Source organism: Lynx rufus, unplaced genomic scaffold, assembly GCF_022079265.1.
Source record: "Lynx rufus isolate CCGP_SWC_20201006 ecotype Redwood Valley unplaced genomic scaffold, mLynRuf1.p SCAF_5, whole genome shotgun sequence".
Classification (NCBI taxonomy): Eukaryota; Metazoa; Chordata; class Mammalia; order Carnivora; family Felidae; genus Lynx; species Lynx rufus.
In genome coordinates, this window is record NW_025814867.1 from 155,431,582 (window position 1) to 155,459,208 (window position 27,627).

At 49.6% G+C, this 27,627-nt stretch overlaps 1 protein-coding gene across 4 annotated transcripts in view; it reads left to right on the plus strand.

The window, feature by feature from the left end:
• Positions 1 to 23,689: 23,689 nt before the first annotated feature.
• Positions 23,690 to 27,627, plus strand: part of ABCG1 (ATP binding cassette subfamily G member 1) — a 67,971-nt gene continuing 64,033 nt past the window's right edge. For all 4 annotated transcript variants that reach the window (XR_006965587.1, XM_047098588.1, XM_047098589.1 and 1 more), the window contains exon 1: positions 23,690 to 23,762. Coding sequence is in view for 3 of the 4 variants with exons in the window: in XM_047098588.1 (XP_046954544.1) it covers positions 23,721 to 23,762 (42 nt within the window). In the remaining variant the exon portion in view is untranslated. The remainder of the gene's footprint in view (positions 23,763 to 27,627) is intronic.

Sequence of the window (27,627 nt, forward strand, 5' to 3'; positions counted from 1 at the left end):
TCCACCCCATGTGGGCGACCCTCATTCTGCTCAAACCCGACTCCTCCCTCTGAAGATTAAAAACAGGTTTTTAAAGCAGGGTCGAGGGTACAAAGTAGTTTGTTGCACCGTTCTCTCTGCTGTTATGCTCAGGAGTTTTTCTATTAAAAAGTAGAGGGAGAGAGAAGGGGAAATAACAGGAAAATATTAGCAAAAGAATACATATCGGTATCAGACAAAATGACATTTAAAGCAAAGCGTGAGCAGGAAATCAAGAGTGCCAGCGTCCACACTAAAGCTCCACTCGCAGGGCACGGCAACCCTGATGGGCTGCAGCTCGAGGGCCCCCGTCCGAAGAGCCCATCTTCACTTTTTTTTAAAATGTTTATTTTATTTTTGGGAGAGAGAGAGAGAGAGAGAGAGGTAGGGAGCATGTGAGCAGGAGAAGGGCAGAGAGAGAGGTGGGGACAGAGGATCCCAAGCAGGCTCCATGTTGATAGGATGACAGGACAGGAGCCTGACACGGGGCTCGAACTCGCAAACAGTGAGATCATGGCCTGAGCTGAAGTCGGATGCTCAACCAACGGAGCCACCCAGGCGCCCCACCCCCCGCCCATCCTCACTCCTGCCGGCTTCCCCTGGGGGTGTCCGTCCCAGGCCTCTCCACCCTGCCCTGTCTTCCAGAGTTCCAGAAACACCTTCATACACTGAGATGCAGATATCTCATGCTATGAGAGAATACAGGGACTTCTCAGGCACACTCAGGACATCTACAGAATGGGGCGCAAGCCCGGTCTCAAAAAAACTTCACGTTTGGCTTCGTTAACATCACATTCTTTGTCCACACTTGGGTGAGTAATTAACCACGAAGGTAATTTGGGGGGAGGAGACATATGAAGGGGAATTAATATATCCACCCCTAACTCCTGGGCCAAAAAAAGAAACTATGTTGAAGTTAGAAAATATTTTATTCTTTTTTTAAGTGTTTATCTATTTTTGAGAGAGACGAGAGACAGAGCATGAGCAGGGGAGGGGCAGACAGACAGGGAGACGCAGAATCCGAAGCAGGTTGCGGGCTCTGAGCTGTCAGCACAGAGCCTGACACAGGACCTGAACTCACGAACCGTGAGATCATGACCTGAGCCGAAGTCAGACGCTCAACCGACTGAGCCGCCCATGCACTGGTAGAAAATATTTTAAACAGCCATGTTAAACCTACATCTTAATTCTTAGGGATATAGAAACAATGTTCCTCAAAGAGATGTTCAAAACCCTGAAAGCTTCTACTCGAAAAGAGGAGAGGCTAAAATAATAATGAACTAGATTCCCAAATGTAAGAAGTCCGAAAAAGAATGAGCAAATAAAGCCCAAAGAAAAAGGAAGGAGGTAATACATGCCAAACAGACCTTAATAAATTAGAGAACAAATTGCACGGGATGTCTCGTACGCAGCTCAGGTCCATGGGCTTCTGCCTGGTGATGGCCGTGGCCTTGGCAAACAGGTGCCTGCAGGTTCTGCTCCCCTCCTGCCAATGGCTCTCACCTCAAGCTTCCCCGGGCCCAGCCCCACGTCTCCCAGGCCCTGCCCCCACTTCTCTGATGCCTTGGAAGGAGGTTGTCCGCCGGACCCTACTCGCTGCTTAGCCCTGGAGGTGATGCACCAGCAGGAGGCAGGAACCCCAAACCTTCATTCCCTGGACAGAGAAGTCTAGAACGTTCTACACCCTTCCCAACAGGTTCCCAGCTGGGTCAAGCCCCGGTTGCTCACAACAGTGGCCAGCAACAAGCAGAAAATGCATTCTTTCAAGGGCACATGGCAGTATGTTAATTAATCATAGGGAAGAGCGCTTTTTTTTTAAGTTTCAACAAATTTTCAAAACTGCCATTATCCAGAGCACATTCTCATAAAGTGGGGATAATATAGGGCAACCAACTCATCCTGCTTTTAGCACTGAAAGTCCCACGTCCCAGGGACCCCTCTTACTGCCGTCCCCAGTGCTGGGAAAACCAGGACACGTGGTCCCCGGAAATAACACCTCCCCCTCTAGGGTGTCCTAAGGAGTAAAGGATACAAAGTATGTAAACAGCCGAGCGAGGTGCCAGGCATGTGGAAGGTGCCTGATAAAAGGTACGTACTATTTTCATAATGATGGAAACAGTTACAGACGTCTACTTGGGAGAAAGTGTGACATATTAAAATTTGGTGTGCAAAACAGATTCGGGATTATAAACAAGCCAGTTTAAGTGGCTGATCAGAAGCCCATATTTATACTTAATTCTGCAGCCCAGTGATAGCCGAAGGGAGGGCAGGGTGCCAGGGCACGCCCTCCTGTCCAGGCAGGGCCAGCACCCCAAGGTCTGTCCCATGCCAGCGGCCGCTCACTGGGGAAGCAACGGGAATAAATGTCCTGGTGAGTCCAGGAGGGCCACCTGCCATCTGCAGTCTGAGGCGGCAGACTATAGAGGGTGCAGGGGCCTGACCGGTGTCCCTTTGTCCTCTCTGGGCAGAGAAGGCCCGTGGGAGCGTTAGCAATGATAAGGCCAAAAAGAGCCACCAGGGCATTTCCCATGATGAAATGTCACAGCTGAGGCTGTGACAGCCAGGAAGCCGTGGACGAGCAGGGCAGCCAGCTGTTACAGAGATGGTTCTGGAACGTAAGCAAATCTGCAGCCAGGGGCTTTTGCCTCCACCAAAGAAGGGAAGCCAAATACAGACCATCAAGAGGGGCCTAGGCTGGGAATTTATTCATTTAAAATCTATCATCATATATCCATCATCCATCCATCTATCCTTCTGTCCATCCATCCACTATCCATCTATCCATCCACTCATCTATCCATGCATCCAACATCCATCCATCCATCTATTCATCCATCCACCATCCATCCATCTGTCCATCTATCCATCTATCCATCCATCTATCCACCATCTATCCATCCACCACCCATCCATCCATCTTTCATGCGATCACGCAAAAGAACATCCTAAATGTGGTTGCTTCATGTGAGTTGAGCTCACTATGTTAACCACAAGACATCTTTTTTATTTAAAAAGCATGAAAGGTTTGCAGTGGATTTCAGGGGAGACCTGACCTCTTCAGGGGTGGGTGGGGGAACAAGCCAGCTCGTTCCACCTGAAGCTGCAGGGCCGGCATGAGCTCTGCTGGACAACTGGACTGCAGGTCACACGAATGCCTTTGGGTCCACAGTCCCCTGTCTTGGTTCTGAGCTGGGCTGTGCGAAGCGAACTCCTCCAGTGGGGTGTCAGCAGTGTTGAGGTTTCTGCTATGAAGAAACACCCTCCCTCACTCAGGATTCACGGTGTGCTTCCCGTGAGACCTGGAGCATCTGGTTGTACCTCGGGAGCTGCTCGGGAAAAGTACCCACTGAAACACACAATTTGAGGGGGTCGTTGCAGAGGAAAAACATTTTTACATGACGATAATAGAATGTTAGCATTTTGGAGAGAAAGCGTCTTCAAATTATGTTGTAAATCGATCAACAAAATACTATTTTACTGCCCCCAATACATGCATGTATAATTATGATGACTCATAAAGTATGGTAAGATAAAATTACAGTAAAAATTCAGGTTCAGGACGCAGCAGGCACACGTATATTACGTAGCTGTGCTTTTCTGGACACTATGGTAAGAAATGTGAACCTTTCAGTAGTAGTGATTTCAGCTGTCCAGGCAACATTCAATTTTAGGTATAGCAAAGCCTTTCCCCCAGCACGTGATCACGTTCTTTTTCCCCACACTGTACAGACATCATCTGGCATACAACATTTTCAGATTCATGTGCCCGACTGTAGAAGCCTTGATAAGTAACGCTTCTATGATCGACCTCCGAAAATTACCCGAGTGGCTTGTGTATAAAAGCACACCTTTCCTTGGGGAATTCTAAAAACATGGTGGGTACTGACTTTCCCCGTGAGGGCATAGCCAGGATTGGCAAACACGCAGGGACTGTCCCTGCCCCTTCCCTCGGCAGACATCACTAATCGATCAGGGCTCTGGGTTCTGCTGAGCCCAGACTCAGCTTGACGGGGATTGAGGCAATGACAGCCATAGTGATGAACCCAACTTAGCCTTCGAGATGAACCCTCCCTGCCCTCCTCTGGGTTAGATCCTTTGTCCTGACCAGGACCTCTGGTTGTGTGCATCTCATCTGCCCTAGCTTGTGACAGAGATCACAAACCAGCATGGGACTCAAGGCTCCACTTCCAGAAACTACTGATAATTTTATGTATGAAACGCTGCCTCAGCCTGGGACTCCGCTCTTTCCCTCAATTCCTGGCTTTGCTTCTGTGGCCCTGGCATTGCCACCTCTGGGCCATGGTGGTCCACGCACCAGCCCCCATCTGGACGCAGGTGGGAGCCCCAGGGCCCACGTCACTGAAGATTGGTCTCTGGCAGGAGGGGAGACGGAGCCCATACCCCACGTCCGGGAGGTCGAAGACTGAATTGGGGATATTTTCCAACAAACGTAGGGTGGTAGAACTTTCTATACCGAGTTCCACAATGTGGTCGGGTGGAGAATTGCAGTAATGCAGTTTATCTACAAGTGAAACAAGAATGGGCTTTCATGCCTGGCCTGGGAACCTAACCCCTGTGTCTATGGGAAAGTGCTTTCTAAATTCTAAACAATAAGCCAGGGAGACCGCTGGCCCGCCCAGCGCGGGGACTGCCAGCGCTCCGGATCCTGCGTGTCCCCCAGTGGAATGGCGCCAGGCGAGGTGGAGGGGCAAGGCTGCTAGTCCTTGGGGTGTGGGGCCGGTGCGGGGCCAAGCGAAGTGGGAAAGGTCCTTTCCGTACAATGCTCCACCGACATTTTGTGAAGGCATTCTAGAGTCAAAGCATTTTTTTTTAATTTTTAATGGTTTTTAATTCATTTTTGAGAGACAGAGAAAGAAAGAGAGACAAAGAGACAGAACAAAAGCAGGGGAGGGCAGAGAGACAGGGGGACCCAGAATCCAAAGCAGGCTCCAGGCTCTGAGCTGTCAGCCCAGAGCCCGATGCAGAGCTCGAACTCACAAACTGTGAGATCATGACCTGAACGGAAGTCGGACACCCAACTGAAGAGTCAAAATTTTAAGTTGGGATTTCTAGGATTCAGAAAGCAAAGCCTTCGGAAGCTAACGTCCTGACAACGGGGGCGCATGTTCGGTGCTGGGTGGGCGTGGCCTCAAGGGTAGGCTCTTGAGACGGGGAGGCCAGAACAGAGCCTCGCTCTGTCCCCACATCACTGCCACTGCCCTGATGGAAGTTTCTTAGATGCTCAGCCTTCAGGGTTGGTTCTCATGGGTTCTAGACATCACAGGACGGTTTGGGGGCCCTGTCCACAAGCTGTTCCATGCTCCACACCAGCTTGTACCACCCACCCCCTCGGCTTAGCCTGGACCCCACTGTCATTGCCCGGAGACCTGACCACGACAAACACCCGTCCCCGTGAACACTGACCGTGGGGAGAGCTGCAGTACATCAGACCACAGCCATTCACCCTGTCTTCAAAGTCCTCTGACCCTGGGGAGGCACCTGCTGGGTTTGCTTTTGTCTCTCCTCTTGGCTCCAGGGTCACACGAACAGCCTTTCCCATGGCCACTGGGACTGTCCCCACTGTGAGAGCAGGTTTGAGGTTTTTTTTTGCCAGCATCCTTGTGACTTATATCAAATTGTATATGTATGTTTTTCAATCCCAACCACGTGAGATATTCTTACGTGCTTTTCCGGTGTCCTTGTTCTGAAAAAATTCAACAGAGCGAGGTGGCTGTGAGAATCTGCTGCTGTCGGGGCACCTGGGGGGCTCGGTGGGTTGGGTGGCCAACTTTGGCCCAGGTCATGATCCCGCACTTCGTGGGCTCAAGAGCTCTGTGCTGATGGCTCGGAGCCTGGAGCCTGCTTCCGATTCCGTGTCTCCCTCTCTTTCCACCCCTCCCCTGCTTGCACTCTGTCTGTCAAAAATAAATAAACATTAAAAATTTGTTTAAAGAATCTGCTGCCGTTAATTGGGAGCATTCTAGGATCCGTCTTCCTTTGTTGGGGACAAAAGGGTCCGCCCCCAACTTCCTACTTTTCTGTTTGTTTGTTTTGTTTTGAGGCCTGTTCTTATCAAGCCCATTTAACCTTGGGCATATCAAGAAAACATTCCAGGACGTTTTTTGGAGAATAAATAAAGCAGTTGACTTGAGTGCACCTTTTACTTCTCATCTCTTACCCTGCAGTTCATCAGGGAAACCCCACCCTCATCTCTGTGTCCTCGAGAGCCTCAACAGTCTTGCCCCATAGGGTAGGCTACAGTCTTGCCCCATAGTGACCTCAGACCGCAGGACCCTGTGTGACAGGCACAGAGGGCCCGGGCAGCTGGACAGACTCAGGCCAGCAGGTCAAGTTAGGAAACAGGTTCAGCCATCTCCTGCTGGGGTGCAACGCTCCCAGCGATGTGGGTAGAGTGGCGGCCAAGGGTTGTAAAAGACGTGGGGACACCTGGGTCCTGGTCTGCCTCCAGTGGCCCAGCAGTGGCTCCAAGGCATGGTCCTGGACCTCTTTCCCGGCTCCCCCACTGCGGCTGATTCACGGTCTGGGGTGAAGGGAGGTAGTGAAATTTTTAAAGAGCCCCTCTCCCAGAAGATTCTACAGAGAAACCTCATTTTGGGCCATCTTACTCAAACTGTGGTTTGTAAATGGGTGAATCAGCGATCCTCAATACAGATGGGCAAATTCAAGGAGAGAGAACGGTGAAAATGATTTTTTTTAATTTATTTTGAGAGACACAGATAGCGCGATTGGGGGAAGGGCAGAGAGAGACAGAGACAGACAGAGAGAATCCCAAGCAGGCTCTGTGCTGCCAGCTATGGGGCCCGACGTGGGGCTTGATCTCACAAACAGCAAGACCATGACCTGAGCCGAAATCAAAAGTCAGTCGCTTAACTGACTGAGCCATCCAGGTGCCCGAAAATTAATTTTTATCTAGAGACTTGGTGTTGCCCAAGACAACTGAGTGTGGTTTGTGGGAGGGACAGACGCCTCCTGATGTCCAGTGACCACACAGTTTGGGTTATTGCATCGGTGTTATTACTGAGGGTGGATAGCAACGCCCGTCTCCTGACCGGTTCCTGGAAATGTATACCAGCACCCTAAGACAAGCACCCCCCCGAAACAGCCACACGCTGTAGGTGAGAAGTAACACAGCACCAGGAGCCGTATGAGTCAGGAGACAGGCTTCATTTCACCTCCTCTGTGGAAATGGCTCACATGTTTAAAGGTCACACTTCAGAGAATGACTCAGAAAAAGCATTAGCAGCCCCTGACATCAAAATAGCTATGATAAATATGTGAAGCATAGAGTAAAAGGTAGAGAAAATCAATGCAAAGAGGGGGCATTTCGCAGGAGAATTGGAATCTACGAAAATCACCAAGTGGACATGCTAGGTGAACAAATAAATATTTTAAACAAGGGTATTTCAGGTGGCTTTCACAGCAGACTGAATACGGCGGAACACAAGAAAATAAATTTGAAGAGAGATCGGTAGAAAGTATCCAAAATGAATCACAGAGAGGAAAAAAATCATAAACCCAGAACAAATTGTGAGAAGGACATGACCGATAGCAAACAGGTGTAGAGGAGACAGAGAGGGAGAGGGATGGAGAGAGAAAAGCAGTATTTGGAGAAAAAATAGCCAAATATATTCCAAATCTTATGGAAGGTAGTAACCCATAGGTTCAAGAAACTCAATCCAACCAGGATGAATAATTTTAAAAAATTATTAAAACTTAGGGGCGCCTCGTTGAGCGTCTGATTTCTGCTCGGGTCATGAGCTCACGGCTCACGGGTCCGAGCCCCACGTTGGGCTCTGCGCTGACAGCTCAGAGCCTGGAACCTGCTTCGGATTCTGTGTCTCCCTCTCTCTCTCTCTCTCTCTCTGTCCCCACCCCCTGCTTGTTCTCTCTCTCTCTCTCTCTCTCTCTCTCTCTCAAAAATATATAAAACGTTAAAAAAATTTTTGAGATGGATCCTAAACTTAGCTGTGAAAAGAAAACAATGGTGCTTCTGGAAGAAAACACAGGAAAATATTTTCATATTCTTGTCGTAGGCAGAGATTTCATAAAGAAGGCACGCCTACAGATGGAACCCCCACCCATAACCATCAAGGAAAATAGTGAGAACTTGGATTTTATGAAAACGAGGAACACAAGAAACTGAATGGCGAGCCTCAGACTGGGAGAACACACTTCCAACCTACCGATGGGACGGAGAACACGTATCCAGAATACATCAAGAAATCCTACCCAACAAGGGCGTCTGGCGGGCTCCATTGGTGGAGCGTTCGACTCTGGATCTCGGGGTTGTGAGTTCAAGCCCCACGTTGGGTGTAGAGATTACTTAAAAATTTAAAAGTCTTGATAACAAAAAAAAGAAATCCTATAGACCAAGACTAAAGACAAAACAATGCCATTTTTATTAAAAAAAATTTTTTTTCAACGTTTTATTTATTTTTTTTGGGACAGAGAGAGACAGAGCATGAACGGGTGAGGGGCAGAGAGAGAGGGAGACACAGAATCCGAAGCAGGCTCCAGGCTCTGAGCCATCAGCCCAGAGCCCGACGCGGGGCTCGAACTCACGGACCGCGAGATCGTGACCTGGCCGAAGTCGGACGCTTAACCGACTGCGCCACCCAGGCGCCCCAAAACAATGCCATTTTTAAATGAGGGGAAATGGAACTGACGATCACTAGTCAGTACAGGAAGGAAATTAAAACCTTGGCGATACGATCACCACACACCTGTCAGGGTGGCCACGTTTTCTAAAAAACCAAAAATGCCCAGTGACGGTACGGGTGTGAAGCAGCAGGGAGTATGAATCGGTAGAAACGTAGAAAGCTGATCGGTAGGATTTACTAAAGTTAAACCTTCTTACTTCATAACCCAGGGATTTCGCTGCCAGACTTTTCCTCGAGGGAAATGAATGTCCGTGTCCCCCACGAGGACATGCAGGAAGGCCGATATGACAGCAGCTTCACTCTAATGGCTGAAAACCGGACACAGGCCACCTGCCCGCCTGTGGCAGAAAGGAAAGCAAACTACAAAGGAAGGAGCTGGGGGTGCGCACACATCCACGTGTGAATGGGTTTCAAACACCCCCTGTCGAGTGGAAGAATCCAGACGTGAAGAAGTACGTTCGATAAGCCAATTATATGAAGGTGCAGAACAAACAAAATTCATCGATGCTGATCAAAGCCAGAGTAGTACTTGTGTTCAGAGGCGGGGCTTGATTGGGATCGGGCACACGATACAGGTCACACGGTGAAAATGTTCTAGATGGAAATGTTCTAGATCGCGATCTGGGCAGCGAGTATCCAAGTGTAGAGACATGTAAAATTCACCCATCCTGACATTGACATTTTTGTGCTCTACTTTAAAAAGTGAAAAGAAATCCTTCTTACGGGGGAAAAATGTTGCGATCTCTGGAGCCAGCCTTGACTGTTTAGGCTCTGAGATTGGGTACTGGGAGAGTGGGACCTCAGGCGAGTTACATAACCTATCTGTGCCTTACTTCCCCGCTGTGGATAGTAATAGTGTCTGGCCCATGCAGTTGTGATGAGGATTAAGTGAATTAGCAGCTTTAAAGTTCAAAGCACTATTCTCGAAACCACCATGGCCTCTAAGGCTATCAGTTTTTGCTATTAGGTGATGGCTGCTCTCCCCGAAAGCCCTGAGCTCTCAGATGCTTCACTAGCTCACTTTGTCCCCACTTTGCAGCGACGATCATTGACCAGAGTTATCATGATATGATGTTATGTAAGTTATTCTAGACCTTCCACTAGGAGATGCTCCCTTTATCCTTGACTATTACCCTCAAGGCCCTGATGAACTGCAGTCTTTGCTGTTAATTGTTTTAAACGTGCGTCATTAAAAAAATAAATTTCACAGCGCTCCGAAATGTGAAATCTATCATCTGACCAAAAGCGGGAAGCTACCCGTAGACGGGCACTCAGCCAGTCTGTGGGCAGACAGGTGCTATTTTGTGACAGTAACCCCAGAGGGAGCAGACCGACCCTTAGTAACCTCTCATGCTTCCTGTTTGCTGCAGGAACCATTGCACTGGTAATATTATTACGCATGTGATTGCATTATGCCCATTTTAAAACAATTCGTTTTGTATGGACACAGAACAGAAACTGAAATCATGGCTTCTGGTTTGGGGGTTTTCACATGTCTGCAGTGATGAAAATTGAAATCCTGGCCTGCATAAGGCAGATGTTACTTCCCTTTCTTAACGGCAAAATAAATACATTGCGTGCAGAGGGGTCTGTTTTGCAGCAGAAGGGCTCCCTGGGAAGTGTTTACATCTAAGCTTGTGGGTAAGTCGCTGACAAGGTGCTTTTTAGTAAAAAAACTTTTTTTTTAATGTAAATGTATACAGTAAATGTAGCCAGTTGTAGATCAAAGAAAAGATGTCGTGTGTGTTAGTACGGGCACCGACAAAAATTTGTAATGTAAGCTGTGACGTGAAGTGTCTGTGACTGAGATCGGTCAGCCGGCAAATAACCGGAGAGCCAGGTAGGAGGCAGGCATCGGCTGGATGTTGGGGCTCAGTGAGAATGGGCCAGCGCCTCTCTGTCCTCCGAGCCCACAGACCAGTGAGGGAAACACAACCAGTCTGTAAATGTGGATGAGTTGCCTGTCAAGGAAAAGTAAGATGCCTTAATTTTTTTCCAGTTTTATTGAGAACGAATCGACAGGGAATACGGTACTAGTCCGAAGTGTGCCATATAACCATTTGATAATGTTTGTATCTCAAAAGAATCACCACGATAAGCGTAGCTGACACCCATCACCTCGCATAGTTACGAGTTTTTTCCTGTGAGGAGAACTTTTAAGATTTATTCTCTTAGTGGGGCGCCTGGGTGGTTCCGTCCGTTAAGCGTCTGACTTCGGCTCAGGTCATGATCTCCCGGTTCGTGGGTTCGAGCCCCGCGTCGGGCTCTGTGCCGACAGCTCGGAGCCTGGAGCCTGCTTGGGAGTCTGTGTCTCCCTCTCTCTCTGCACCACCCCGGCTTGTGCTGTGTCTCTCTGTCTTTCAAAAATGAATAAACATTAAAAAAAAATTCAGATTTATTCTCTTAGTGGTTCTCAAAGACACAATACGGTAATGTTCACCGTGCCCTACGTATGTTACATCCTCCAGGACTTACTTATCTTATAACTAGAAGTTTTAACCTTTGACTACCATACTGACGCCTTAACATTTGATATTGAAATGTCACTCTGAGCTAGGAGTTCCTTTGTACATTTATGCACCCATTTTTCCCACACAGAACTGTTCATCACAGGAAGAAGAGAAGAGTAAGCCATTTGGGAGGATGGTGAGTAATGACAACAGTGGGGGAGGGTGGGAGAAGGTCATGGTCTGAGGACCTGGAAGACAATATTAGAGGCACACGAGCTACCCACCCTTCCCTCTTCTCAGCTCCCAGGCACTGTAACTACCCCATCTTATCCAACTGCCACGGTGGTGTTCTTGATATTCCCATTTTGCTGATGAAGACTGAGGCTTTGAGACGTTAGGACCGGCTCAGCACCACAGATGGCTAATGATGGGGCCGGCATCCTACCCATCACTGTCCCTGCAGGTGCCTGGGTGCCTGTGCACGCACACATATAATTTCTAGTAAGGAGGAAGAACATTGTCCCATCCCTCCTCACCTTCTCACCTTCACAGTTGACAAAGAACGGTCATAAATGCTTCGTTGCCCGGCAGCCCACCGTGTGGTCCTGAGTGACCTAGTGCTCTCTGGTTCCGTGTCCTCTCCCTATTCATCCCTAAAACTCTACCACCTACCTCCTCACTCCCCATGCTCCATGAGACGTCTATTTTCTGCCACAGGGTGGTCTAAGGCCACCTCATCTGGAGTGGCCTCACTCAGGACTGTCCTGTGACTTAAAAAAAAAAAATTAGTCTTTGAATTTTGAGTTAATTGCAGGCTCCCATGGAGTTGTAAGAAAGAACAAAGAGAGACCCTATGTGCCCTTTACCTAGCTCCCTCCATGGTAACATCTTGCAAAATTGCAGTACAACATCACATCCCGGATACTGACACTGATAGAGTCCAGATACAGAATGCCATCCACACAAGGGTCCCTCATCCCCCCCCCCTTCTATAGCTCCATTCTCTTTCTTTCCACTCAGTCCCCTCCCTAACTCTTGACAACCACAAACCTGTTCCCCATTTGTGTAATTTTGCCATTTCAAGAATGGCACATAAATGGAATTATACAATGTATAACCTCTTAGGACTGGCTTTTTCCAGGAGAATTCTCTAGAGATCCATCCAGGTTGTTGGGTATTGAAGAGTTCTTTGGTTTTTATCGCTGAGTAGCGATCCATATTATAGACGGGCGACAGTTTAACTACCTATTGACAGACATCTGGGTTGTTTGTAGGTTTTGGCTATTACAGATAGAACTGTGTAAACATTTCTTGCTAATTTTTGTGGGAATATAAGTTTTCATTCTCTGGGACAAATGTCCAGGAGTGCAATTGCTAGAAATTGAGGCGATGGCCTTCTAGTTCTATTTCTCTGAGTGTTTTTTTTTTTAAACCATGAATAGGTGTTCAACTTTGTCAAGGGCTTTTTCCACATCAACTGGCACGATTGTATGATTTTTCTTCTTTAGTCTGTTAATATGGTGTACTACAATATGGTGTTCATATATTGAACCAGAGTTGCATGCTTGGGATAAACCCCACTTGGACATAGTGTATCATTTTAAATGTATATTGTTGAATTGTTTGCTAATATTTTGTTAATGGTTTTTGCATCTATATTTATGAGGGATTTTGGTCTGTAGTTTTTCTTTTTTTAATACTTTGTCTGATACGAGGGTAATACTAGTTAAATAAAATGAATTGGGAAGAGTTCCCTCCTTTTCTATTTCTGGAGGAGATTGTATAGAATTGGTGTGAATTCTTCAAACATTTGGTAGAACTCTCCAGGGAAGCTGTCTGGGCCTGGAGAGTTCCTTCTCTCTTTCTCTCTTCCTTCCTTCCTTCCTTACCTCCTTCCTTCCTCTTTTTGAGTTTTAAAATGATGAGTTCAATTTCCTAAATAGTTATAGGGCTATTCAAATAACCTATGTCTTTTTTGAGGAATTCATTCATTTCATCTAAATTGTCAAATTTATTGTGCAGAGTTGTCTGTATTGTTGCTTTACGGTCTTCCAGATGTCTGTAGGATCTGTATTGATGTCCCCTGCCTTGTCTTTAATATTGGTAATTTGTGTCTTCTGTGTTTCCTCTTTGTCAGTCTTGCTGGAGGTTTTTCAGTTTTACTGATCATTTCTAAATGATCGTGTTTCATTGATTTTCTTTATTCTTCCATTTTTAATTTCATTGATTTCTGCTCATATCTTTATGATTTCCTATATTTTGGTTTATTTTTCTCTTCTTTTTCTACATTCTTGAGGTAAGAGTTTACATTATGGATTTGAGATTTTTCTTCATTTTTAATGAGGAAATTTTAACTTTAAAATATGCTTTTAGCACTATACATTTCCACTCCACACTGATGTAGTCCTCACATGTGTACTTTGATACAGGTACTTTCATTTTAATTCAGTTAACTGTATTTCATTTGCCCTTAGGATCCCCTCTTAGACTCATGGATTATTTAGAAGTGAACTGTTTCAATTCCAAGTGTTGGAGATTTTCCTATTATCTTTTTATTATTGATTTCAAGTTTGATTCCATTTGGGTCAGAGAACACACTCTGCATAATTTCAGTTCTTTTGAATGTGTTGAGGTTTGTTTTATAAGGATAAGATCTATGTTGGTACATGTTCCATGAACATTTGAGAAGAATGTGCATTCTCCCATTGTTGGCTGGAGCGTTCTATAAATACTGATTGGATCCTGTTGCTCAGTGGTGCTGTTGAGTTCTGTATCCTTGCTGATTTTTCCGTCTAGTTGTTCTAGTGGTTGTTGAGAGAGGCGATTAAGTCTCCGGCTGTAATTGTGAATTTATCTATTTCTTCTTTCAGTTCTATCAGATTTTGCTCCACATACCTTGTAGTTCTGTTGTTTGGGTAATTTACACTTAAAAAATTTTTTTAATGTTTATTTTGAGAGAGACAGAGACAGAGAGCCAGCAGGGAAGGGGCAGAGATAGAGACAGACACAGAATCTGAAGCAGGCTCGAACTCACAAACCGTGAGATCATGACTTGAGCTAAAGTCGGAGGCTTAAATGACTGAGCCACCCAGGTGCCCCTGTAAGTATTGACATGTAATGTAAGTATTGACATGTTGGGCTTAAGTATGTATTTTATTTTTTATTTTCCATGTTCTATGTTTTTCATTTTCCTGTTTTCTTTTTTCTGCCTTCCTAGGAGTCACTTGAACATTTTTTTTTTTTAGAATTGCTTTCTGACTTCTCTGTGTTTTGAAAGCATCTCTTTGTATTACTTTTTTAGTGGTTTCTCAAGGTATTACATTACATGACATCAGTCTTTTAGTGTCATGGTTTTATAAGTTGGAGTTATCATGTAGAGATCTTGCCTCCCCTTATACCTCCTCACCCTCCTTTGTTTATAATGTAATTGTCTTAAATATTTACTTTACACACATGTAGAAGCACATCAAACAATACTACAACTTTTGCTTTAACCATCAGATACAATTTGAAAAACTCAAGAGTGGAAGGAAAAGTTTATTTGGTTTACTCATATTTTTACTTAAAGTGTTCTTTCTCTTTTTGGATGTACAAAACTTCCTTCTTTTACCATTTTCTTTATGTTTTGGAGAATTTCCTTCAGCCATTTTTTTAGGGTATGTGTACTTGTAACACATTTTCTTAAATTTGTCTTGATTTCCCTTTCATTCCTGGATTTTTTTTCTGGATATAAGAGTCTGGGTTGATAGTTCTTTTCTTTCCGCGAGTGAAAAATGTTGTGCCAATTCTTTCCAACCACTGTTGTTTTCAATAAGAAATCTGCTGTAATTTGAATTGCTTTTTCTTTCCAGGTAAGATGTCATGTCTCCCTCACTGTCTTCAGTATCAGAAGTTTGACTATGGTGTGTCTTATTGTAGATTTATTTGGATTTATCCTATTTGGAATTACTTAACTTCTTGAATCTTTTGAATCTGGAGGTTTCTGTCTTTTGCCAAATCTGGAAGTTTTTAGCCATTATTTCTTTGAGTATTTCCAACCTCCAAACACCCTTCTGAGACTATACGTATTCTGTTAGATCTTCTGTTAGGGTCCCATAGAGCCCTCAGCCTCTGCTCATGTATAGGCCATTTTCTCCCTGTTGTCCAGACTGTATAATTCCTGTCATTCTATTGTCCAGTTCATTGATTCTTTCCTTTCTCCTCTCTATTCTGCTGTTGGGCCCATCTGCTGAGTTTTCCATTTTAGGTATCGTATTTTTCAGTTCTAAAATTTCCATTTCATTTTCTTTATATCTTCTATTTCTTTGCTGAGACTTTCTGTCTTCCTTTGTTTCAAGTGTTGTCACAATTGTTCACTGAAGCATTTTGATGAAGGTTGCTTTTAAATTTTGTTAGGTAATCATGGTATTTTTTGGCATCTTGATGTTAGCATCCAGTGACTGCTTTTTTTCATTTGAATTGTGATTTTCTTGGTTCTTGGATAATGAGAATTTTGATGGAAACTTAAATATTTTTGATATTATGTAATGAAACTTTAGGTCTTATTTAAGCTTTCTGTTTAAGTTGGCTTCCTCTGATATCACGAAGGTAGGAGAAGTGGGAGGTCACTGCCTCGTTACCGCCAGATGAGGGTAGAAGTCCAGGTTTCCTGCTCAGTCTTTGTTGACCTCCAAGGGAGGAGCTCCTCATTACTGCTGGGAAGGATTGGAGTCTGCATCCCCTCTTGGCTTCCACCCATACCTCCCCAGCTGGGAGAGATAGGGGACCTCATTATGCTCCCCACCTGATCTCTACTGGCACCGTGGTTTGGGGAGAGTGTAGAGTTCTTGTTGACACTGGGCGGTGGTGAAGGTCCTGACTCTACTGGATCTCCTCTGCCACCGTCCCAGCGAGGAAAGGGGAAGCTCCTCATTACTGCCTGGTGCGGACGGATTCCAGCCTCCGTTTATGGTCTTCTCTGCCACCATGTTGACCAGGGATGGGGACAGGTTCTGGTGCTCCATTGTGGCCTGAGGAGGGTGGAAATTAGGCTCACCACTCATCTTTATTGGTGTAGGTGGGATGGGGCCACATTTTATCATGTGGTATTTGACTGGAGTAGAGCAGTAATTGCCGAAAAAATGTCTATATTTCTAGGGTGCCCCTTTTCTGTTCTTTTGGCTGTTTGGGGTGGGGGGCTTTTTTTTTTTTTTTTTTTTTTTTTTTTTTTTTTTGCTTGTTTGTCCCCATTAGCATTTCCAGGTTGTTGGTTTCTTCAAATGAGTGTTTGGGATATATGAGTCACAAAGAAAACCCGGGGACCTTAGCCAGTGTGGTTCTTTGGGTCCCCTAAGGTGTGCATTGGTGGTATAGTGGTGAGCATAGCTGCCTTCCTTGGGGGGATCCAATGTCCAGAGATTTTAGCCGTGCTTCGGTGGGGGGAATAGAGAAAAGCACATCTGCCCCATCCCCACCCCCACTAGCGTGCCTGTGATTTTTAACACATTGAACGCGCACTTCTTCAGATCTCTCTCCCTGTTTGAAAGAGGTGTGGTGCTCAAGTGCAAAGAGTACTCAGCAAGAGTCGGGAGACCCGGGGTTTCCAAACCTCACGGAACCTGCATCACTGTGTTTCCAAGGCAGGATCATTTACTGAGATAATTTCGGAAGCTAATTTCCTTGCCTTAGCTATTTTTCCCTCCCTTCTCTGAAAAAGTAGCCAAATCTTTTTAATTAAATTGTTTCTCTCTTGCCTTGGGGACTTGTGAGTTGCAGGGGCCTGCCCAGAAGTTTCCAGCCATGCAGAAAATAATCTCCCCAACCAAATTTTTGCTTCCAAAAGCCCAGGTTCAAGTAGGTGATTGCCCAGGTCTTCCTGGGGAGTTGGGGGGGGGGCGGGTGAGTGGAGGAGAGAGGGAGGCGGCTCAGGAAAAACATCCCCTGGCTGGGGAGGGAACAGGTGGGGTTTGCGGATCACAGGAGAGCTCAGGTGTCTCGGGAGGCAAGAGGACTTCAGGGCAAAGAGCACAAAGGACTCCACCTGTGGTCTTTGGAGCAAGGAGAGTAGGTCTGTACCGGAGCTGACACAGTATGGAAGCCTTGCCTTCCAGGGACCAGGGGCAGATTATTTGACTGCTGAGAAAAACAAAATGTGGTCTGCCCTGTACTTGGGGCTGGAGTGTCAGATCCTAGTGTGTTCCAGTGAGGGCATCTGCCTTCTTACCTTGAGGGGACGTCCTGAGTGTCACATGGGACAATGCCTGTTAGAGCACCTTCCAAAACATTAGAGGTTGTTCAACATAACTCATGATTTTTATCAAGCACCTACTCTGGCTAGATGCCAGCATGATGTTGGAGACAAAGAAACATTCCAGAAGCATTGGGATTTATGACCTCCTGGGGGAGATAAGGCACGTGCCTGGGTGAACAGAGGCTAAGGCAATAAAGGGTTATGAGGTTGACCTATAAACTTGTTGTGAGATCTCCCCCATAGACTGGCTTAGGGGCCCTGACTTTTAACAGACTGTGTGTCCTAATCAGGATTTTCAGGCTTCAAATGACTGAAACCTAATTCGTACTAGTTCAAGGTCAGAGGGAAAGTGCTGGGTCTCTTAATGAGGATGACCAACATTTATTTATAAGACACACACTATGAGTCAGACGTGATTATCAAAAATTTGACTCATTTAATCCTCCCAAATGATCCTATGAGGTGGACACAGCTGTCACTCTCTTCACAGCTGCGGTCAGGGAGGTGCCGAGAGGCACGGACCTGTTCAAGGTGCCCAGCAGGTCCTGCCGTGCAGACAGGGAAGATGGCCGCCATGTGGGGAGGTCGACTCTCTTCTCAGGGCCCTGGCGAGTCCCCGGGACAACTCCATGGGGCTCGCAAATCCTCTCCAGAAAAAATGCAGTGGCCCGAGGGATGGAACGTTCTGAATGGTTCCCGGTGGGGGTTGCGTTCTAGGATTGATCGAGGGAGGGCAGGTCCACAGAGGAAAAGTGGGGTGCACTCCACGGGTTACTGGTTATTTCCCAACTGGGACCTGGAAAGCTCGAAAGGGCTCAGTGGAAGGCTTTTATTTATGTGTGGGAGGAGGCCTCCAGGAGTTTTCCTGTGTCTGTCTCTGAGACTTCTGCCCTGATCTTCAGCTTTGGAGGTCATCTCATCGCCAGATGTTATTTTCTCTTTCTTCATTTGTGGAGATTGTTTTCCTAGAACTTTCCTGCCACTCTCTATTCTGTGCTAATGGAGGAAAACAGGAATAATCAGCAACACTTACTACTTCCTAATTTAGTTTGTGAATATTTACTTGCATTTTTCTTTTCCTGCAAGCATCCCTCATTGACCTAATCTTTCCATCTTCTGGCGTGCCCCCTCTCCCTCCCTCCACCCTGCGTGCACCTGCAGCCCTTCTTCTGCCCCCCCCCCAGCAGGGTGAGGAGAGAGAGGCCCCCTTGGGGACTGGGCCAGAGGGTGCAATGCGGGACTGGAGACAGAACGTGGCAAGAGGCGGGAGGGCCAGCAAAACAGGAACCCAGCAAACCATGGAGATGAAAACAATGTTTCTTTAGAATGAAGCAGCTTATAGAGTTTGCTACGCAGGTCCAGCCTAGGCTGCCCTCCCTGACACACCGCATATGTCTTCTGCTATTTCCCATCTCTGCCCACAAGGGCTGGGACATGGTTTTCCCCTGCACCTGCTCCAACCTCTTAATATTCTTTCTAACTCCCCTCCCCACCCCTCCCGCCTTCTCTTTCTCATTCTATCTCACTCCCTCAGCTTTGTACTTTCCCTCTTTCTCTCTCTTCCTATTTTATTTATTTTTTTTTTTTTTTAAATTTTTTTTTTTCAACGTTTTTTATTTATTTTTGGGACAGAGAGAGACAGAGCATGAACGGGGGAGGGGCAGAGAGAGAGGGAGACACAGAATCGGAAACAGGCTCCAGGCTCCGAGCCATCGGCCCAGAGCCTGACGCGGGGCTCGAACTCACGGACCGCGAGATCGTGACCTGGCTGAAGTCGGACGCTTAACCGACTGCGCCACCCAGGCGCCCCATCTCTTCCTATTTTAAAGTGGAGGCACTGGCTTTCATGTAAACAGAGACAGAAAAGGCCCAATGGCTCTAATTCTCTGCTAACATGACAGAGAAAGGATCAGAAAAGCCAACAAGGCATGGGCCACGACCCCAGGTAGGTCTCTAGCACCTGCCGTGAGGTCGTAGGTCTGGGATACAGCAGGGGTGGGATTCACCCCGCTGGCCCAGCCCAGGGGTCCCCACCACGTTCCCCCCCCCCACCATGAGCCAGGAGTCCAGGAGGAGTGAAAGCCCCTTTCCTGCTGGCTATTATGACACCGTATTTGCTTTTACTTGTCTGAAAACGTTCACCTTCAGAGTCAGAGCTCTGGGTTGTAGCAAGAAAAGCTAGCAAACACCTCTCTCCACCGTCCCCTCCTAAACCCAGTTTCCTTGAGGCTTCGGGGAAAGAAGTCCCATTAGCCGGCACGTTGTCACTGTGCAGAGACAGGTGTAGTGGAAGGGGCGCTGGAGACTGGGCAGGGAGACCCGTGAGGTTTTGTGTTTTCCTCCATGAAATGTTGGTGTGTGAAATGAGAGAGATGTTCTTATGCTGGAAGATGGGCAGGACAGGCACTTTTCCACCCCGGAGGGGATGCCGGGAGGCCCGTGCACCCCACTCTGCCTCTCCCCTAAACCACAAAGCAATTGCGCAGCTTAGGTAAAGAAGGATCCCTGAAGTATGGTGAGTTCACGGGAGAAGTTACAAACATACCCAGTCTGGATAAGAACTTCAGCTTTCCACCGTGACTACCGCCTGACCACACTATAGGGCAGGGTTTTCTCTGTTTTGTACCCCGTGTTCCGATGCGGAGAGCAGGCAATCTCTGCGTGTCTGCTAAGGCGGGGCAGGGGGTGGGGCTAAAGTCGTAGGTTCTGGAAAACGAAGTTGAGGTTGGTGTAGCTCTGTTGTTGAGCAGAAGAAAAGCAGCCGATAGAGTCCGCCGCTTAGATCAGTTCAGAGCCAGCCACCCTGTAAGCAAAGAAGGTTCAAGGTCAAAATTGCTGGAAACCAAATCGCCAAAATATGAAGAAGACCGTATTAATAGAGAATATGTTCATGAGATGTCTTCCTCGCCAGCTGGGAGTGGGGAGGCTGGGAAGCCATGGGATGTCCCCAAAGATTGCTCTGGAGGGATCTTGTGTTGGGGACCTGCAGGGGTGGGGCAGTCCAAGAGGCTAAGCCAGCCTCACCCCTTGCGGCCAGCTCCCTGCAGACGTTCACCTGTGTCAGTCCGCAGTCCCGTTACGAGCCCGTCTGGATGTCTGACCTACCCATCCCTCCCTTCACTGGACACCAAGGGCAGAACACTTGCACCCAAGGCCAAGTCCCCAGGGTGCCCCCACCCCCCCATCTCCCAGCCTTAGTGGCTGGCCATCTTGCAGAGATAAATCGGACAGCCTTTAAAATGGAATTTGGGGGATAACAGGCCAACTAGGCAACTGTGAGTACGTAATTATAAAGAAAGTGAATTCAGTCCCTGGTGATTGAGTCCACTGGCCTGCGTGTCCCCAGGATATCAGGGAGCTGGTTCTGCCCCAGGGAAGTTTGTCCTTATTGGTGGTCTGAGTGGAGCCTGGGAGCACTGGCTTCCCAGTGAGAGGAGGGAGTACCTTGAATAGGCAGTCAGTGGTTTACCCCAAGCTTCACGAGGGACACTGGGTAAATGGAACCCACACAGGGGAAGGTAAGCGGGAAGAAGCGGCATGGTCCAAGAAGCAACGATGGGGGGCCCAGGGACTTTCCGTCTCTAGGCAAAGGCCTGGCGAGAAATACAGGGCCTTGATCGAACAACTTAGGGTCTACCGTGGGGAGGAGGGCTGGCTCTGTGACCGTGGATCACGGATCACCCAGGGTGACTGGGAGTCCAGTTGGGCACATGTTGGCAATGACATTGCTGGCAATGACAGCTACTTAGTGCCGCAAGGGCCACATACTGGGTGAGTGCCTCTCCACGGGAAGTTCTCAAGCTCGGCCCGGCCCGCCTGTCAGTAGTGTCTTAGCAGAAATTCCTACTGGGTTTGGGCTCTGGACTGGCCAGTCTTGTGACAAGCTTCTCTTGTGTTTGCCTGCGTGGCGCACACACGTCCGCTCAGAGTGCTCCAAAATGGCCTCGGTGAAGCGCCCGTGTCCTAACCTTTCTGCACGGTTCCCCTGCTCTCCTCTGTGGCCTGTTTGACCGGGCTAATCGATGTTTGGCACGTGCAAGCCTGAAGCTGCTGGGTGGGCTGGGCAGAGACAGCGTTGCTGGGGGGGGGGGAGGTCAGCAGAGGGACGGTGGAGGCATGGAAAGAGCTAGAGATCAAGAACCTAGGACCACGCATTACCTTTAACATAGCCCAGTTGGGGTTGAGTTTCTGTTACTTACAACCTAGAGTCCTGAGACAAACATCACAGATCTTAGTCTGCTGTTTGCATATTCCCTGCTTTGGCACCAGAGGATTGGGATTGGATTGCTTGCCAGGGGCCATGCGTGGTGGGAAGTGCTTGACATGCCCCAGTTCCCGTGTGGCTGAGAGTCTAATTACCCAGTGTGCAGATGTAGAAGTGAGGACCCTTTCAGCACCTGCAATGGGAAAGCCGGCAGCTCGAGTCACGCCAACAAGGCCCCGCTTTCCCGCTGTCCTCCCTCCCTGGCTTCTTACTCAGCTCCTACATGCTGTCCCCTCGGCCATCCCCTGAAGCCCAGCAGGCATCGCCTTACATCTCTAGTTCCTGACCAACCAGTGCTATAAATTGCATAACACAGAACTGGGGGGGGGGTGAGGGGGGTGGGGAGGTTTCCAGAAGGAAATTCCGGACATGTCCCTGGGAGCGAGGAGCATGGATACTGGACAGAGAATGGAGGCCGGCACAACGGGACTACAATGTCACATTACTTGCCCTGACCACAGAGCGGGGCAGTGTCCAGGCATGTTCTCACGGAGAAATCCCATCTGCCCCAGAGCAGGTGCTGGGCTGCAGGGCTGGTCAGCCACCCTGGGCCCCAGAAGCCAGGCCCCTTTGTCTCTGCCTTTTGGCCTCATCTCTCCCCAGGAGGTTTGTGGATTTGAATCCTCTTTCCAGAACACTTGGAGTTTTTTGGCTTCCCCGTTCACTACGTTTAAGGCACCACACAGCCTGCTGGGCCCGCCGTGCACAGTGGCCCCTGAAAATACCGTGGTCAGGATTCCTTCGTCTTGGCCAAAGGTAGAATCGAGGTAATGCGTCCACCTTCAAGCGAAACTATTCAGACAAAAGCAGGGCCGCACTCCCCTTGAACTCATATATTGTAACGCCCTTTCCTCCTTTGATCTGAGAGGAGAATTTGGCCATGGTCGTCAGACCCCTGGGTGTGAAGTCCACCTGCCTGGCAGGAGAAGCCCTGACTTCTTTCTAGGTGAGGAGAAAGATGGGGACTTGGCTCCTTTGAGGTGTGGGGGGACGGGTGAGCCAGGTGTGCCGGGGTGAGAAAAAATGCGTTCCTACCTGCGGACCCAACATGCAAACCGCTGAACAAAAGCATTAGCCTCCGAGACTGGGAGTAAGAATGTCTTGTCACCATGGTTACCAGGAAATGGACCCACTTATATATAATAAGGGCTTTAGCAGACGCCAGGCCATCTGATATTCCAGTCTGGGGCCAAATGAGAGGGTGCCTGGAGTTCCATTCCGTACGCAGTTACCTGAACACAGCTGTGGGCCGTACTGAGCCAGGCGCCGGCAACAAGCCGTGTCTTTTTTTTTATTGGGGTGCGGCCGATGGGCGGGGGCGAGGACAGAGGCCTGGGCACCTTCACCCGGCGTCCCCTTGTTAACCAAAGAGTAGTTCTGCATCTGGCCACAACAGTGCACCAGGAATGAGAATTTGCATCGTCTCAGTGTGTGGAGGAGGAGGGGGGTGTCACCCCAGATACGGAGCTGTAGTGCGGAGGGCAGTGGACCGGCCATCTCTTCTTCTCTAGTCCTCACGCTCCTACCTGGCAGAAAGGTGCTCAACAGTGAAAAGAGAAAAGAAAAGACGCCCTGTCCCTCTACCCTCCTTCCTGACGCCCCCTCGGGCCCCATCCACATAGCCGCGCAGGCTCGGAGGCGGCGGTCCTGGAGGGAGACCCCGGCTGTCAGTTGGACGCCCGGGGCCGCCCGCCCAGCCCCCGCGAGTTTCCGGACCCCGGGGGCTCCGGGGCTGGGGAGGGACCGCGATGCCGGCCAGGCGGGGGCGCGGGGCGCCGGGGAGAGCGGGGGACTTCAGCCGGCGGGCCCGCCGCCCTCCGCAGGAGCAAAACAAGAGCACGCGCACCTGCCGGCCCCGCCCCGCCCCGCGCGCCGGCCAATCGCGGGGCGTGGGCGGGGCGTGGGCGGGGCCGGCGCGGCGGGCGGGGCCGGAGCCCCAGCGGCAGCAGAAGCCCGAGCCGGCGCGGGGCGCAGCAGCCCAGCCTGGAGCGAGCGCAGCCTCGTGCCCGCCGCCCGTGCCCGCCGCCGCTGCCGCCGCCGCCGCCGCCGCCGCCGCCCGTGCCCGCCGCCCCCGGGGCATGGCCTGTCTGATGGCCGCTTTCTCGGTCGGCACCGCCATGGTGAGTGAGGGCATCCTTCGCCTCCGGGGCTTGCTTCTGTTTTCCAGGAGAGCGAGAAACGCACAAAGCCCCGCACCCTCACCCTGACACCCGCCCCTGAGCCCCCGGGGAGAAGCCCGGTTCCCATTGCCCCCAGCCCCGGCCACCTGACGCCTCGGGATGGTCCCCGCACCGGCAGGGGACGCGGGGCAGGCGGAGGGGCCAGGAGTGTGCGGGAGGCGGCCGGGCAGCCCCACCAGTGCACAGATGGCCTCGTCTGGGTCCCCTCTGGCTAGGGGCGTGGGGCCTGGGTTCCTGAGCGCACTGAGCTGGGTGGCAGCCTGGGCCCGAGGGAAGGGGAGGGGGGTCCCTCCCTCCCTGCCGGCGCGCGCGCGGCCCGGACGCGGGGAGCCCGCACTTCCCGCGCCACCCTCCGGAGTGCCTGGCACGGTCTGGGGGAACAAAAGAGGAGGCTGCTCCCTGAGAGCCAAAGCCTGCGCTGCCCCCCGCGCTCCGCAGGGACAGCCTCTCCCGGACGTGCTCGGGAGGGGGTGGCGGATTCCGGGGAGGCAGCCCAGGGGCGAGCCGGATACCTGCAGGCCACCTTCTCTGCACCCTGGAGAGAGCCCAGGGTGGGGACAGGGACGCGGATCTCCCGTTCCCGAGGGTGCCAGCTCCGTAGGGGGACCACCGGGTGCAGGCAGATTCAGCGCTGGACCCAGTGACAGCAAGTGCTGTTCCCATTGGTGGCCCAAAGTCTGCTTTTGCTCCTTTATACGAGCTCCAGAAACTCACATTAGGAAAAAAAAAAAACAACAAAGTAGCCATCGACCCGTCCAACCTAGGGCCTTTCATCTTTATGCCTAGCGCACCGACCTTGCAGTTAGGTACTTACAGACTAGATTTCAGGTCACCTAAAGTACAAATAGAAAGTATTCCGTTTTCCAACCCACCTCGCCCTCCCTCTCCATCCCTCTCTCTATCCTCTGTCTGTGGATTTACTATCCTGCTAATTACTCCCCATAGGCTGTAAGCCCACGGTGCACAGCACGCACCCCCACCCCTCGCCTTATTTCATTTTTAGCATCCTGTGTTTGAAGTCAGCAGGGCTCAGCAGGATCTGACCGACAGTTACCTCTTGCCTTGAGCCTGAGGAAAAAAAAAAAAAAACATAGCTGACGGTCTGCGCATGCTCTCTGCTCTCACAACCGCATCCTATGCTCCAAACAGGTTACTGTGGAACACATACCGAGCGGCGCCAGCTCATTATATAATGATTTTGTGTAAACCGATAGAATGGGGCCGCAGACATGTTTAGGAGGTTGGTGGAGCAGAGGCTGGCGGGAGGGGGACGCACTGACCAGGTCCCCTCTCTGGGCGTGCCCTGCCTTCATTACTTGGCTTCTCACCCGGAAGGGGATATGGAACCACAAAAAAGGCAGCCCCTCTCACATTCGCTTTTATGTGATTGAATGTTTGGGGAACACTTGGTAATTCTTCCTTTCACATTTGCCCATCTCTTTGGGTTGCCTAGATTATGTGGATAATGGAAAATTAAGGCGATCCTTATTGTTAGTCGTAGGTAAAGAATGTTTCAGATCTTTGAGATGCCGGGTAACTCCTGAAGTCCTTTCAAAGCTGCAAAAGTGGTTTATACGTGTGGAAAAACCATGAATCCAAACGTTTTAAGGTATTGATGTTTTTATGTCAGGATTTTCTAATGTTATGTTATAGTTTGATGCAGACCCAGAATTCCACAGTGTTCTGAACTCAGATGGACACACTAGCGGCTGGGCTCATTTTTTCAGGAAACATTGTTTGGTTTGAAAAGCATTTTCCTCCCCCCCAAAATCGTGTAATTTTTTTTTTAATTACAAAAATTCTACCCAAATCATAAACAAAGAGCACTTGAGGGAGCCCCAGGATCCTGAGCTCTTTCGTTGCCCCCTGCTCTGGGGTCCCACCTGGGACTGAGTGCGCCGGCGGTGAACCTGGAGAAGCTGGTTTAGAGGGTGAGCAGAGCACCCAGCCCTGAGCTGGGCTGGGAGGGGCGGGCACGAGGTCCCAACGGGATGGTGGTATTTGGAGCCGTATGAAGTGGCTTTTGGTGATGGTGAGGTCAGCGGCCTGAGTGACCACGCAAGTGGCACTTGCCTTTTGCTTGGTTAAGGGTGTGACATTTGGATCAGTCTCCCCAGGGCAATGGCCTTGAGGATTCTTGGCGGGGCGTTGTCCTCTGATGTGGCCAGCGTCCCTGGGAGGGACCTGCCCTCCAGTGAAGGGCCCACCGGTTCCAGGTGGGGACCAAGCCCAGCAGCTACCCACGGAAGAGAGAACCGAGAGAGAAGCGCGTGCCAATGCCTGGCGCTTGCACCTTCCTCTCCTTTTCCTCCCTTCCCCGTGAGCTGCGGGAAGAAGTTTCTAGCTCTCACTGTGTGTTCCCGGGTAAACAGAGTGAACCAGCCTCACAGTGGACTGGGGGCGGTTGCTGACTGTCAGAGACCCTCCCCAGCTAAACACGCATCTCTGTATGCTTGCCTGCCAATTGGTATGAGCGCCCAAGAAAATACTCTCATGAACGGCAGGCACTAACAATCCAAACGGGGTCTCCTCGGCATTCAACACCACGAATGGATATGTTATTATTTATCATGTATTATGTAGCACACACCGTGTGTAGATGGGGAGGTCAGAGGCAATGTGTGGAGAAGACAGGGAAACATACAATGAAAGGGAACAAATGTGCAGGGAAGATGTATTTGTTTCATTTTTAATGAGCTCAGGAGGCTGAGGACAAGTTAGCTGTAACCTACATTGCCGGCCGCTCTCATCTGAGGATGTGTTTCCAGAGAGCTGGTCTATTTCCGAGTGACAGCCACTGCCTCTCATCATACAAGATTCCATGATTTTAGTAATTGGGCGAGGTCATTGGACACCCGCGGAAGAAAGGTGGGTAACGGTTGGTTTTTGGCGGGGGCGGGATGGTATGGTTTCCTCAGTTCCTTGTGGATTTTCCTACAACGGGCAGGGGCTGGGATGACCCCGGGTCACCTACAACTTGCCTCGAGACAGCTGAGCAACCTTCGAGCCCGGTTAAGGACACTGGCCAGGGGAACGGGGCACAGAGAGGAAACACAGGGGGCTGGAGCCTGACTTGGCCACTCATGCACTGTGGGGTGTCGGGGGCAGAAGGCGGTCTCTGTGCCTTAGATCCCAACTCCAGGCGAGTGGGAGATGGTAATACCCCCTTCGGGTGGAGACAGGAAGAGGCCTACTCCTGGCAGTCTGGAGTTTACAGGCACTTGTAATTGCTGAATCAATAGTCACCATTGTTTGTAATCACTTACCTAGTAGGCGGGAGGCATTATTATTTAATACCTTAAATAATGAGTACTTGACGCGCTCTCTCTCTCTCTCCCTCTCTCCCAGATCAGTTTAGTTACCCAGCTTTGTCTTACCGGGCTTGTCCCCTTGTCTCCATCCCCCCGGCCACTTGCTGGTTAAGGCCACTGTCACCCTCCCATCTGCACGTTGAGGCAGGAGATGGTTTTTAATTACAGTTCTGGTCTGTTACCCCCCTTTTAAATCCCTTGGTGCCCCCCCCCCAACGACTTGTAGATAAAGTACAAAACCCTTAACAGGGTTTGCAGACCCTGTGTCTCTAGTTTCATTTTACCCTCCCTCCCTCCTCCCCACCACCTGGAAGGGGGCCCAGCCTCTGAATTTCTCTCAGATCCTCCCCCCCCCCCACCTTGTTCCACTCCCTCCTGCCACTGAGCCTCTGCACCTGCTGTGGGGAAAATCAAGCACCCTCCCCCCACCTCACCCAGAGGATCTCAGTTTAGATTTGATTCCCTCAGAAGAAATTGGTGCCGAGTGCCCCCCA